The 14,857-nt window shown below is 43.9% G+C and overlaps 1 protein-coding gene across 4 annotated transcripts in view; it reads right to left on the reverse strand.

Annotated features, from left to right (window-relative positions):
- The window catches only part of SDCBP2 (syndecan binding protein 2), a 63,716-nt gene that overhangs the window by 20,191 nt on the left and 28,668 nt on the right, over nt 1-14,857 (reverse strand). For all 4 annotated transcript variants that reach the window (XR_014966872.1, XM_085619575.1, XM_085619577.1 and 1 more), the window contains exons 2-5: nt 11,242-11,312; nt 8,731-8,821; nt 8,030-8,130; nt 5,723-5,884 (exon numbers count right to left, since the gene is read on the reverse strand). Coding sequence is in view for 3 of the 4 variants with exons in the window: in XM_085619575.1 (XP_085475701.1) it covers nt 5,723-5,884; nt 8,030-8,130; nt 8,731-8,821; nt 11,242-11,292 (405 nt within the window). In the remaining variant the exon portion in view is untranslated. The remainder of the gene's footprint in view (nt 1-5,722; nt 5,885-8,029; nt 8,131-8,730; nt 8,822-11,241; nt 11,313-14,857) is intronic.

Below are 14,857 nucleotides of genomic sequence, written 5' to 3' on the forward strand. Positions count from 1 at the left end.
AGGGATTCTGTTAGTGCCGATAATAACAGGGATGGGGAAAGGGGCTGACTTCTGGCTCAAAGCGAGGTAAGAGTCGTTGATCTCATCAGGTTTCGGTATCGAAAAGGGTTGGCGATCCTGGTTGGGTCGAAGTGCCTCACTCGCTGACGGACTGGAGAGACGAGGGGTGCACTATGGGGCCAAAGGAGCGGTATTGAGTGGGGTGGGAGGAAATCTACCCGGGGAGAGGGAGCACGGCGGCTTGGTCCTGTTGAGAAGATATTGTTGTAAGTATAGGAAATCAGCAGCAAGGGAGTTAATTTTCAGCTCCATTCTGTTCAGTTGCTGTGCTATTGAGCTGAAAAAGTTTAAGGTTTTAGGCAGAGGCCGAGAATGACTTGGGTCTTTGGAGGGAGAGTGAACAGGGGTCGGGGATTGGACGGAATCAGTGGGATTAGGAGAGGGGAGAGGTTGGACGCGGGGAGCCGGATTAGTAATGCTCCCATTCAAGGAGTTCAAAGGAGGAGTAGAGGGTCTACTGTCCAAGTGAGGAGGGAGAGAAATTCTAGGTAAGAAGTCAGAAGAAGTTCCGGGGAATGTCAATGAGATTAGCGGTGGAGGCAGGTTGTGTATGTGGGTGTGCGACGGCAGAGGGGGAGCGTGTAGTGATAATAGGGGGGGAACGAGTTTATAGGATTGGTGACGATGTTGGCCATGGGGATGACACAGGGGTAGTCAGTGAGGTAATCGGTGGAGACTGGTTGTGTCTGTGGATGTGGTACATCGGAGGCGGAGTGTGCAGTGGTAGTAGGGGGGAGAGTGACCACTGGATTGGAGATGACGTTGGACATGGGGGAAGTAAGGATTGGGGAAAAAGGGTCTGTGTTGGAGGAAGAGGTAGTTTGTGAGGGAGGGTTCAGATTATCAGGGGTCGAGCGGAGAGTGCCTGTGGTGATTTCGGTCGCGGGAGGGCAGAGGTTAGAGTCTGAGCTGTCAAGATGTAGATCGGTCTTGTGGCGTTTGTTAATTGTGAGTTTGTTGTTCCTGGTGTGCTCAGTGGATGTAATAGTTGTGGGTGTTTGGCGGCGGAGAGTAATGATAGGGGTAGTGTGATTATAGTGAGTGATGGTGGATGTCCATGAGTTGAAGAGAGGTTCTTCAGGGCAGGGAGTTTGGATCAGTTCCACGTTATTAGTAAGGGTGATGGTGGTTTGGGGAGATATGGTTTGACGGCTCAGTTGAGTTAACAAGGAAAAAAGTGTGGGGAAGTGGCGGTCGAAAGTGGTGAGGTGCAGGTCGGTGCCTGTATGAGAATGGTTCCAGTTCTGTAGATGGAGAAGATGAGTTCCCCTTTGAAGGTCGGGGAGATGGTAGTGCAGATTTTTTCACCATAGGGGATGATTACTGACTTGAAGGTGAAGAGAGAAGGTGGTTTTCCATTTAGCCGAGCGATTTGTGTAGAAAATGAAGTTAGTTTTCGTGTTGCCGTTGGTCGCTGTGTGGTAGTTATCTACAATGAGTGTTTCCGGGTGTTGTTTTCGGGTGCATAATCTTAGAAGGCGCGTTTGTGGTGGAAGAAAGGCCATTCTTCCTTTGAGAAAACCCAATGTGGAGAACACCATCCTGACGACCGTAAGCTGCTCAATGGCCATTTTGTAGAGTTATTAAAATAAGGAAACCGGGAGAGGTGCCGCTGATGTCTGTATGGGGGCGCGACATGGATAGGGCTATGATAGCCGAGCGCTCAGTATACATCGGGAGGGGGTGTCCCCAAAAATGGTCTAAAATATGGGCGGCATGGAACACATATCGGGGAGATATATGCGAGCGACCGCCAACGCTTGATGATGAAACCCTTGATGCGGATTGGAGGTGCAGACCTCTATGGTGCACATATGGAGTGTGACTGCTGGGGATGGGCGCATGTATGGGGGTATTGTTGGGAGGTGGGGGCTGAGCCGCTTCAGATTTTGTCATATGCTGGAAACCGACTAAATGATCGCCAATTGCTGTATTGTACTGTGTTGAAAGAAAATAATAAAAATGGTTTTAAAAAAAAAAAAAAAGGAAACCGCGTTCTCATGAAATTCTGAACTCATTTAGTTGGAATAAAACAACAACACAGGCATCGAGTTCCAGAACGGAGTTACAATTATTCTTAATTCCTAACTATTATGAATCGTAGGGAAATTACATTTTATTTTCAAAATAAAGTGGAAACCGTGAAAGGAATAAGGAAAACTTTTTATGATAAAAAAGGAATGTGGTAGCCTGCTTTCCAGTAGTACCTCTAGCAGAGCTGCATAGGACCCACGTGCCTGAAAAAGGAGGAGGTGGGAGGCCGTGCATGCTGAGAAGGATAACATGAAAAGGTAAGCAGAACAGGAAAAGAGGTCTAAGGATGGGGTGAGGAAACAGAAAAGAGACGGGTATGAGTTCAGCAGTGGCAGGAAATATGCCAAAGACATAAAGGACTGACATGGGGTAGAGTGGTGAGGCAGAGGGAAGCAAAAAGACATAGGGGAGGAAAGGCGGTGCACAATGACCGGCACCAAGGCAGTGCCCTTGGACGTGTGGGGTGCTGGATTAGACGAAAGAGGAAAAATGATAGATTTCGTAGGGTAGGGTATCCCTTAGACAAAGCAATGAAAAACAAAAATACATTGCACCCAGCTTTGCGAAAGAAGCCTGGCAGAGTAACATTTTTTACCATGAAGGGTATTCGCCATGCTGCCTTCGTCAGCCTGGTAAATATAATTCATTTTGAAACATTAGGACTCTTTCACTAGGTTTGTTTCTCAGATTGCACATCAACTCAGCAGAAGTGAAATGGACAATGTTGGCTGTGAGGTGACATCAATGCATCCCTATCTGAGACTTGACTTCTTTGTTCTGTTACATCATCCTCGGACTGTGTTTTGCGTCGGTTTTCCTCTTGCTTGCAGGTGAGGCATTTACAGTATGGGTGTTCTTGGATGTGCCAGGAAGCAAATAGTTTCGTTTTGTTGTTTGCAGTTTCTCTGGAGGTTAAGATTTTAAGCCATTCTTACTCTCAGCTAATAGTTCCACTTTGTGAACGTACGATCTGCAAACCTCTAGTTTATGGTGCCCGTATGCACCTAATTAATTTTGGTATATTAGGGGTGTCGTCTCATAATGCTTATATGTAATTCCTTAGAATCTACATTACCATCAGGCATCAAAAACAACAGCAAAAGATACGCACTTAAGCTATCTAACTTCTTAATACGTAAAAACATATTTTTAATTATTGATTTCCTTATAAAGATTGTTTTGTGTGAAAATGGGCATACATTCGGACATTGCGCAGTAACAGATATGAAGACAATTTTATAATATAATCAGAAAACATAAGGACACAAAGCTGATAATTGTACCGCAGTCTCTTCCGCTGAACAGTCTTCTTCACACTACACAGTTATATTTATATAATTTTTTGGAAGACAACATATGGGCATACCACTGTAATTAGTCAGCTTTTTGGGGAACTTATTTTGCATATCTCACTGCAGGCATTACTGTAGGCAGAAATTAATACCAATAAGAAGTTCATTACATCTTGTGATTTCCATAAGATTACTTTTGATGCTCACTGTGTGCACTCTATCCACATAATTACTCTCATTCAAGAGAGCGACCCACGAATAAAGTGTTTTCACATAAGCAGGCAAGTCTTTGACTGCAAGCGTTACAGTACACCACAAATCTTTATGAGCTCATCTGTATGCACAGCATAACGGGTAATTTGAGTGAGGTTTACATAAGCCAAAGAGAGGTTAGTCTGTTCGCATTTTTTGCACCTGAGGACTTGTTACTGCCGAATCTTAAAATAATTGATTACCAGATCATCTTAATACACCGCGCCTTACACAAAAGTCCATGACCTGACGCTCATCACCTCATCACCCCATCTTGAATACCACTGCACCAACATTATTGCCCCCTCCAAAGCTAATGTTCTGGCCATATACAGGCTTCTGGGTGCAATGGGAGCCTTCTTTGAAGAACACAACACTGTCCTTGAATCGCGAGGGCACATCACTCCACTTATCATTCTCACAACTGTCTCACCCTCAATAATCAACGTCACAATACTTTATTCATTCAGCCTGTCATTGATCACAGACTGCCAGTGCCCTAGTCTATAGTGTGCATGTTCCTCTGGCCGGCCATCATACATCATACAACGGCCAGCCAGACATTCTTTTAAAAAACCTAGGCCTTTCAGCCTCTGCCTTCAAATGTTGTTCCTCCTACCTTTTTAACTGGACCTCCTCTGTTGCCATCCAAACAGTGCCCTCCTGCTGGACAACCACCAATGTTTCTTCTTAGGCCCCTTCCCCCGTCTTGCTCTACACCACCTCCCTTGGTATATGCACATGTAGACAATATCCGGATCATCGTCTCATTGCCAGAATTCTCACTGCGCCTCTAGGCATGCATAGCCGACTGTCCAACTTAATTTCGCTGTTCTTGTCTAAAACCGAGGTCTTAAACCTCTATTTTGTTCTTCCACATATACATCTACTTCTAGGTCAAATTATTTTCCCTCTTGACACTCCGATGTTTGCCCCATCAGCGAGTAACCTGGCCATACTTTTTCAGTCCCACTCTGAGAGCGGAATCCTAAAGGCCACTGCATTGAGGTACCAGGATGAAAATATACTTAAGATAGGTCTATACATCTACCTTGCAACAAAGTCAATGCATTTACCAATTTACTAGTACTCGACAAATTGGACTACCGCAATAGTAGATTACTTCTCTTTGGACAAAGTTTTAAACTTTTTACAAGAACCCTGTATAACCTCCCTAGTTGCATCAAACCTCCTGTTACTGTCACTAGGCAGATTCACTCTCTTCCAACTTCAGGGCCCTCTACAAAGGCCTAACACTTTCATATGCATTCATGGAACTTCATCAAACTACCTCTTTGATTTCACACACTGGAACTGCACCTCCACTCGTAACCGGTGATCTATTCTACACTTCCTAACTTCACCACCTTTCAGTACAGGAGTTCAAAGCAACCCTAAGAAATGATCTCTTCCTTCTCAAAGGCAATCAAGGCGAACTGTAGCACAGAAACTTCCTCCAAAACATTTACGGGAGGCAACCACCCTCTGCACTACCACATTGTGTGTAGCATCCTGTGTCCATATTGCACTTACAATGCTGTTTGCCTTTGCTGTTTTCTTTAAAACAACAGCATTCCTAACTCAACCCACATTCAACAATGCTGGGAGAAGAAATCTACTCATTTGATTGATGAACTGTCTTTTGTGTAACATTTCAGACCGAAATGTTATTTGCTGTTCTAAATTTATAAATGAGTGCTGTAGCTATTACTATCTACCGCCCCCCACCCGATGCCATTACTCACTGCATAACATAAGCCCTTCCAGATTTATTACAAATTCATGCAGTCTCTCCCAATCTGACTGGCATCTGGACTGTGTCCCAAAATAGCATTCGCACCACTCAAAACACCCCCTCATTTAATTCTCTTTCAGCTCTCCTGTAGTAGGCAGGGAATGTATCAATATGTTGGAAACAATTATACAGTCCAGAGGTTTACCCTGGGTGTGCCTTGCTTAGTGCGTCTTTAAGTAGTGAGTAAAAGTACAAATTACAGGCTGTACCAAAATGCTAGTCCCGGTTTACATTCTGCTTATGGCTCACTTCAGCTCCACTTTTTGCCCAGGAAATCTATTCCACTCACCTTGTCGATGCCAATAAGGCGAAGGCCCATCTTGCTGTTCTCGTCCTTGCACAGAATCACCTCCCTGAGGCCCTGCTTAATCTCTGCTCTGCACAAGCCAATGTTGTTTCCAGCCACAGGAGCCACCATCATGCCATGCGCTGTTGGCCTTGTGGCCACCGTCTGCCAAAACAAAAAGAACAAAGGATGAACATGGACTCAGAATGACAGATACCTGGAGAACAGATGTATCCACTGTGTATCAAGATGCCTTCCCAAATCCCTACACAGTTGGGTGGTGTCACCCATTCAATAATGCATGCCTGGATTTCAGTCTTGTTTTGAGAACGTGACCTGCTAGACCTAAAATGATTTTGAATATTTATGTTTCAGGGGAAATTAACAAAAAATAATCTTGTATGCTTTGAATATTCAATTTACTGTGTGTACTAAAAAAAAAGTGACTTTTACCTCAGACAAGGGAGGGCATTATTACTTTACCATATGGACGCGGCGCCAGCTGTGCAGGGAGGGAGTTAGGGATCGGATGTGGAAGAAGTTGTTTATTAAATGTCCCACCAGTTCTCATCACAGTGGCCAATTCACAGTAGGGCCTCTCAATAAACATGTCTAAGTAAATGGAAAGACCTCAAATATGCTACCTTGAGCAGCAAACCACCTCAATAATAACTGCACAAAGGGAGGACCTCAGTACACAGCCACCAGAAAGAGATCATCCAATCACAACCATAACAAAGAGAGGTCTCTGAGCACACAGCAGGAAGAAACCCCACTAAATACAGAGCATGAAGAGAGGTGCAGAGTGACGTATGCAAACCTGTCCATCCTAAATCACCCACGGTCCAAACACCATCATGAGATTCGAAGTTCTGTGACCAATCACCATAGTGCAAGAGCGTAGACACAAACTAAAAGGGCAGCTCCAGACACCGACGTCATAAGAAGGCCTTCCAAAGAAGACTACCAGCCTAATAAAACGGAGGTTTAGCTCTTTCTTACCAAAGTAAAGTATATGTCCACTAAAGACATCGCACTAAAAAATATAGGTGCTCACACCAGGCGCATGTCAACCTGGAAGAAAGGTCAACCACAAGTGTGAAGACAGCCCGTCCAAGCAAAACTATTATGAAGAAAGTACTCTAAAAACAAGGCATGGTGCAAGGTCACAAAGCACAACCCATGGAGAGATGTACTCCAAGGACACCCAGTAAAACATTGTTTTTCAAAACATGCCAAGCAAACATCGGGAGTTCCAAACTCAATGACCATGAGAAAGTCCTCAATGCACAACAGCAGTTTTCTTAACACAACCAGCAGGAAGAAACCTTTCAAACATAACCACAATATAAATACATCTATATTCAGAAAGTGATTCCGGCCAAGCCTATGAACACACCATGCATACACAGAGAGGCTCAATATGCAGTCATATTGAAGAGAAGCCAATGGATACAGCCAGCACGTAGTGAGGCGTCTTCATTAGAACAACCATGACAAGTAGTATGAAGGAAAGCTTCCAAACGCACCCCGTAGAGTGAGTGGTGCGTAAGACTAGACAATCAAGGACAGAGCTCGCTCTCTCGCTACTCATACACATGAAGCATCCCTCCAAATGCTCATTGTGGAGTGGAGCTCAAATCTCCCAGTAGGAGGCCAATTATTTTGTTTCTTTATTAAGTGCAGATGTACCCAAACTTACCAGAAAATACAATAAAAGTTAAAGGAGTATTAACTAGGTTTTAGAATTTATAAGACTTGATTGTGAACTGACAGGTATGCAACAGGGCGGAAGCAAGAGCAAGATGTTTAATCCTACAGCAACTTCTGTTTGAACTGCTGATTAAACGTCCTACAGAAGGAAAGTTGCAAGTACGGAGTCCTCAGCAGTAAATTCTGCAATCTGGGGAGGTTTGAGGGGTTCACGAAGGAGGTGAGCTCTATGTTGCTCCTCCAGCAACAAAGTTGGTTGTGGAGCTCTGATGGCTGGTGGAGATGGATGGATTAAAGAAAGCTGACTTAGATTTCATGTTTTGACCATATGCAGCTGGAATACATCGATTTGGTGGCATGGTGTAAAATGTACAATATCATGGAATTATAAAACTGGGTAGTATCTGCTTACAAAATGTCAGTCATTTGCAACACACAAAATGCATTTAAAGGTCCAGAAATAAGCAATTTGAAACAGAAACACACTTCTTGCAGCACAAACTGTTTGTGCTGCAAGAACAGAGTAGGTGTTGAGAATACCCGGCTTAAAGGGGGCATGGAGCTTCACAGGTAAACAGTGGACTGGAAGATACGTACACTGTCTCCCGCTGGTAGCAGGGCCAAGTTCATCTGGACCTCCTCGCTGGAGAGGGAGAGACCCATGTAATTGCACAGTTCACCCAAATTTGGGTACAAGCCTGAGAGGAAGGAAGAAAAGAAGAGTTATTGAACTCAAGATGATGAACTTAAAACAGGAAAACGTTCTGTTTTCCAGGGTCTTCAATTCGCCGTCCAACCCTCTCCTGCAGCTCTCCACTACAGCCATCTCCACTCGCAGTCTACCTGGACTATCTCATTCCTTTAAAAAGCCTTTTCAAACTCCATCCATTCATCTCCACTCCCCTTGCTCACGCGCTCTTCCCCCCCACCACGTATTCAACTATATTCTGCTGCCCTTCCAATCCCAGCTATCCTACTCCTACCACTCAACCCCTCACTCCCTGTGCATTCTACTCACACACCCTCATAACCCCTCAATCTCCTCCAATAACCTTTCAGCCTTCATCCGTCTCTTATCCCACTCTTTACTACCATTTTTAACCCCTTCTCTATGCCCACATCTCTTTAGCTTTCCTCCTATATCCTGCCTTGGACATCCACTCCTCTTTTCTGCTTCCTATTCTGCTCATCTCGAATGTAACTGTGGGTTTCCTTCATTTTCTCTGCATCCCTCCTTTTCTCTCCCGCGTGTGTGCTCTGGGTTTGGCATTTGTCACCCTTCAGAGGGTGGTACTCACCAGGACCGTCCACAGCCTGTGGAGCCTGTGAGGCCTGTGGGGCTTCCATAAGAGCAGGCATCTGACTCCTCTGAGCGGCATTGGCTTGAGCCTACGCGAAAGACAAAGAGAGAAAAATAATTGACCAAGGGTTGCCTGGGGCCCGCGTATCAGGAGTAGTGTTCTGATTCCATTTCTTCCAAAGTTAGAAACACTTTGGGTACAACTTGGGTTAAAACACTAACTTCAGATAAAGCAGAGGAATTTGTGTCACCTGGGACATAAAACTGACCCCGGCCTGCAAATGCTGGTAAATTTAGGCACCACGGACTCAGTCAGTGAAAATCTTCAGCAAGTGCAGTTGAATTAAAAAGTAAATTGAGTGTGTCTCAACTCCCTTATTCAACTTACGCAACACATCAGTTTAATCAGAAGCCACAGTTATTGTTTTTGTACTTCGTACACATTTGGCTCTTTCCAATCTAAATATTAGTTTGCAACTATTATTAAGATAGAGCCTTTTTGTCTCCTTACAACCCAAGAACATATCTCTCGACAATATGGTATAATAAGGGTGGAGACGACACACAAGAACTCGTCTGTGGAAGTTTAATGCAAACATCGATGACAAGCAGCATATCCGCTAAGACTTATTGCGTGTTGAAGCACAGTAACTCACACATTGTTAGGAAAATACCTTCTCATGCGGTAACACATTTAGAAATATACGGACAGTTTAACCTTGGGATTTTAACTACTTTCAATCCGTTTTTGTTGTTGCATTTTTTTTTTAAGCGGCTAGTTTACATAGCTGATGTGAACACGTAGCTCTTATTGCAGTTAGGTGGGCTTTCCTAAGCCTTACTGATGGCTTATTTCGAATTGTCTCTACTTTCAGAACAAATACATTGCTGTGATCTCGCTTTACTCCATATTAAGAACACAGAGGGCAGAAGTAGCTCTGCAGCACATTTTGGGGCGCCCTCGAACATTAATAGGAGCCCGTTTCAGCATGCTCTCGAGGAAAATTCAGCACACCCAAAACGACTATTATTATTCACAATATTCTTGTTATTGGAATGAGTACACACACTTGAACTGAAACCAATCAGTCCTAAAGTGCAAATGTAAAATGTACAGCAAAGCCAAAGATGGAAGAACCACCGACGAAGACAGTTGTTCAAGGACCAAAAGGAAAGAGCTTTGTAGCTCAAAATATTTTGTTATACCACTTTTTCTTATTCATGAATATCTACGTTTGTTTCTTCATTGGATGGTTTGTATTGGATAATTATTTATATATTTCTACTCTTCTATGCTGTGGTACATTATATAGCGTATGTGGTTGCACTTTAATGAGAGTAATTGTATGTATTTTATTTATATGATTTTACACTTCTAAAAATAAACAATAAAAATTACTTGACTTGTAAAACAGTATCCCTAAGGGTGCAGTCGGAGTGTTGGTGCTCAGGCCCCAGGCATAGACAGTGAGGGGCAGGGTTGAAGAACTGGCAAACGCCACATTGCCTGAAGCCAGACATCACGTCAGAGGCGTACTCAAAGGAGGAAGGTGAAGAGACCAGCCACAGTGAGGCCACATCAGGTGCAGAGACAGGGAAAAATACATCTGATCACCTCAAGTGGCAGGAAGCTCACAAGGGGGTGAGTTATCTAACTCTGCAAAAGATGTTCTGATACACTGGCTGCTGCCAGGACATCCCAATGGGACTGGAGGAAGGGGGAATGGGATGTACCAATATTGCAGGTGACACAGAGAAAAGACTGCTGTAAGGGACTCGTTCAGTAGTTGACGTGTTGAGCTATAACAATATTTGAATTCACATTTCTCCCTGTTTGTACAATACAGACCTTAAACTTCGAAAATGTGTGAGACTGACTTATCTCTGCTATCTTTATCAAGGGGTTTGATGCAGACTAGCGGGTGAGTAGTACAATAGGTCACCTTGTTATATCTTTTTACTCTCTAGCTTAGACACCTTGATGCAGTCCAATGTAAAGAGTGTCCCCTGCACACACTTCCCCACGCAGCATAAATTTAGCAGAAACGTCTTAAAGAGCACATTTTGCACTTTTTCTGCCCTTTGAATGTCACATGGTTCAATCCTGGAAGCTGACCTCGCCCACATCCTTCCACTGCTTGGTATAGGAGTATTAGTGGCGTGTTACCCTGAGGGCACCATGGGCCCTTACCCAATACTATTACTGGCCCTCAGACCACCAGCGGCACTTGACGTGGGAATAGTGAATCCTTGTTCCATTGAGCACTAGTCACCTTTTCTCAGAGCCTGCCACATGATGGGGGTCGGAAACCACTAAGCGACTGTGCCTGCCCCCCCCCCCCCCCCAGCTCTAGAAGCCTTTGCAGTGGCAGTGCTTAGGTCCTTGTCCTCACAGTAGTATATGTTCAGCGTACCACACTACTCGATCCTCTGCTTGCTTCAAAGTTAACCCTTCAGAAGAAAAAAAACATGCTCTGATGGGAGCAGGAGAAAAAAGCTTTACTCTTACCTGGATGACGCGGTCAACCTTCAGGTCTTCTAGGGATGGATACAAAGACATGTTGGGTACTGTCCTAAAATCTGTGAAAGCAAAGAAACATAAACATCAAGCCACGCTTTCCTAGGTCGTGAAAGGTGGGTCAGAAAAAGAAAGAAGTTAAAGTGCTTAGCAAGCAGAAAACGGAACAGAGCACGGACGTGCATTGAAAAACAGAGGAGCATGAGAGATCGGACGGGTGTAGATGCAAAGAGGAAAGAAACATATTGGTGAGGATAGAACAGCAGAAGGAAGAAGGGAAGAGAATATCTAGTAGAAAATAAAGAATAGGAAAATGAAGATATCGGATAAAAGAAGAGTGTAGGTGGAATATGAGTGGGATGTAAAGAGGATATATAGGGTGAGAAATGAAACAAAGGTAAGAAGAGGTGGTATAAGAATACAGAAGAGAGAAAAAAGAAGCGATCAAGAAGAGAAGTGTAAGGAAGACGACTAGTGAGGCAGGAAGAGAGGCTATTTATATACAAGAGAACAGAAAATTATGACTAAGGGTACAGGAGAAAAGGAAGAGTGAGAAAGACAGCAATAATATAACTGAAGGTAGGTAACGAGGAGGGAGCGCGGATAAAGGAAAAGGAAGAAAGAGGTTACAAACGTCAAGAATACACAGAGTGAGAGAACAGACTGAAAGACGAGTTGAGGCAAGGAGAGCAGGGGAGGAAGTTGTGAAATGGGAGAATGGTCAGTTTAGAGAGTCACCAAAGGGCACCAAGTATATAAAATGGAAGAAAAAAAAATAATCAGGCGAGGCTATTGTCTTGCCACATCATGCAAACATTTACTAGAGATAAGTGAACACAGGCTGGACCGCTCTCGCTCGACGCCTATTTTCCTAGGATGTTAAACTTGCAACCTTTCAAAATCGATTCCAAGGAACCTTTCAGGAAGTGCGCCAATGTTCAGGGTGAGGCTTCGACCACTATTGACATTACAGGCCCTGGACGACGGCCATGTTTTCCACAGCAGCACAGGAAATATTTTTCAGTTCTGACTGAAATAAGGAGTGCCCCTGGACCCAGGCTCGTGCAACTAGAAGTCAATGTGGTTACCCACTTCCTTGGTGCCGCAACGCGAGTCGAGAGGGCCTGTCACGAAAGAGACGCCACTCAAAGCGAAACATCACTGTGGGTTTTTGTTTTTTGAAACATCATCACATTTAGTCAGGCTGAGTCTCTTGTTATGCGTGAGACGGGCGCGTGATTTCACTGTAAACCCCGAAAGGGGGAAATGTGGCGGTAAAAGGGACCGGTAGGAAAGAGCGAGAAGACAAAAGTGAGGGACCAAGAAAATAGGAGGGCGGGGACTGGGAGCAATATAAGGGAGAATATCGCGAGAGGAGGGCAGCTGGGCGGAAGGAGCCGTGCCCCCTCCCCCCATGACCATCACACCACATGAATGAACAGGCTCCTATTGACGCTAATCAGGGCTGGTTGGTAAGTCATGCTTCAGCTTCTGTCCCATGACCGCAGGTCTCCTGACATAGCAGAGGGGCTTACATGACACGTGAAAGGGATAAAAACAAGCATTGTTATAGCCAATAGGTCTCGCCTTTGAGACCTTATAAGTGTTTAGCCATGCAACATTTGATGTTGTTGCACCAAGGATATTGTACTGCATAACTAAATACTTATAAGGTCCCAAAGGCGAGACCTATTGGCTATGCCAATGCTTGTTAATACAGTGGGCGGGCCTTCCTAATGGTAGTGCAGAGGCAGGCCAGGATTGAGTTATAAATCGGGACAGTTGTACTGAGGAGCCTCTATCGTTGCCTCAGCACTGACATACGAGTTCATAATGCAAATGTATCAACTAAGAACGCTGTCAAATACAGCCTGTCTATAGATCAATAATCAATTTCATGATTTGCAGTGAACGCAAGCTTTGCGTAAAAAATTAACTAGAACATATATTGCATGACTGAAAAATGCCCTTGGTGGGGAATCATTTCTAAAGATAAATGTCCGTTTTGAAACTAGAAATCAGGACATGGGTAGGAGAAAACACTTTCTGTCCAGTAGGACAAGTGGTGCAGCAAACTTCATCCCAGTTGCACGACCTACTTTACCTTCATTGTTCGAAAGTTGACAGGAGACAGTCAATTCACAAAGCAAAAAATGGACGTACCACGCAAATAAATTATTTTGTGTCATGTGATAGTTTACTGCTGCTGCTCTACATATTTGTTTGCTTACATTTTTAATTTTTTGAATTTGCTTTGAGAATAGCGGCATTCTCAAAGCAACATTGCCATCAGTAATTTTCACTGAGTTGCACTGGGAAGGGAAATACAATATTCTAACTCCTACAGTATACGGACGAGGGGCACCTTTCCCCAAAATAGGAGATAGAGGATAATTTACTACCCTAACTTCATCTCAAGAATATTTTTGGCAAAGTTAACATTCTCCAAATAATTGTAAATCAACAATGAAATGTTGTAAATGAATGTTCCAGAACTCAGTTCAATGCAAAAACATGATGATCGCCACTCCACTTAGACTGGAGCGAGCTGCCGCTGATGACATCATGGCTGAGACCAGATTTTGGTGCCACTTTGTGGCCTTTCGGTACTTATTCTGAATGGTTAAATTTGGTCCAAGCATTGTGAAAAGCAGTACTATGTCCTGCTTTTGTGCTTGAAACCTCACGCAACACCACTTTCCAACATCACTCATGGCCCGCATTTTATTCTCAAGCAAAAGATAACCTACAGCCAGCATCCTGAGGCGCGTAGGGCACCTAGTAGCCGGATATATCTGAATGCTTATGACCTCATCAGGGCTACGGAATGACAAGTAAACTTTACTTCTGAATTAGTTACTTAAGCAACAATTGCAAAAATATTTCAGGCCTAGCAAAGGATATGAGAAAGCTACATCAGCATCAGTGTCATATATATTGAGGACGCCTTCTTTCCAGTCTCATGCTTTCATCTACCACAATAGTGCATTTTGGCCCCCCTCCAAAAAAAAAAAAATGGAAACACACACACAGGACTGGAAAAGTTGTGTACTTATGTATTCAAGTGATATAAGGCAGGGTTCTCCAAAGTCGATCCTGGAGGGCCGGTTCCATGCCAGATTTTTTGTTAATCTCCATTTAGATAAATGTAGTTATTTTAATAATCTGGCATGGATCCGGCCCTCTAGGGCAGACTTTGGAGAACCCCGATATAAGGGATATGCATGTTATGTTTATCTGTGAGTGTTTGTGCGTATACTGTTTTCTGTTCATCTCGGTTAATGCATCCAACTCGGACTGCATAGCTGCCAACTGGCCCATGAGTGAAACACCTACGAAAAACTTACATTTGAAGCCCACAACACTTTAACTTATTCAGGGGCTTTCGTGTGGTGGCGTGAAAGCCATGTTTCGGCCAGTCCTGGCTCATTAATCAATAATTAATGAGCCAGGACTGGCCGAAAAATGGGTTTCACGCCGCTGCATTTAATATATGACCATAAACCTGTCCTGGGTTCTTAACTGGCACCACGTTGCATACTGGGGCTTGTAGTTTTACTGTAAACATTACAAACGTGCTAAAAAATCCCACATTTCAAAGTGGTGT

This window comes from Triturus cristatus, chromosome 7 (genome assembly GCF_964204655.1).
Source record: "Triturus cristatus chromosome 7, aTriCri1.1, whole genome shotgun sequence".
Classification (NCBI taxonomy): Eukaryota; Metazoa; Chordata; class Amphibia; order Caudata; family Salamandridae; genus Triturus; species Triturus cristatus.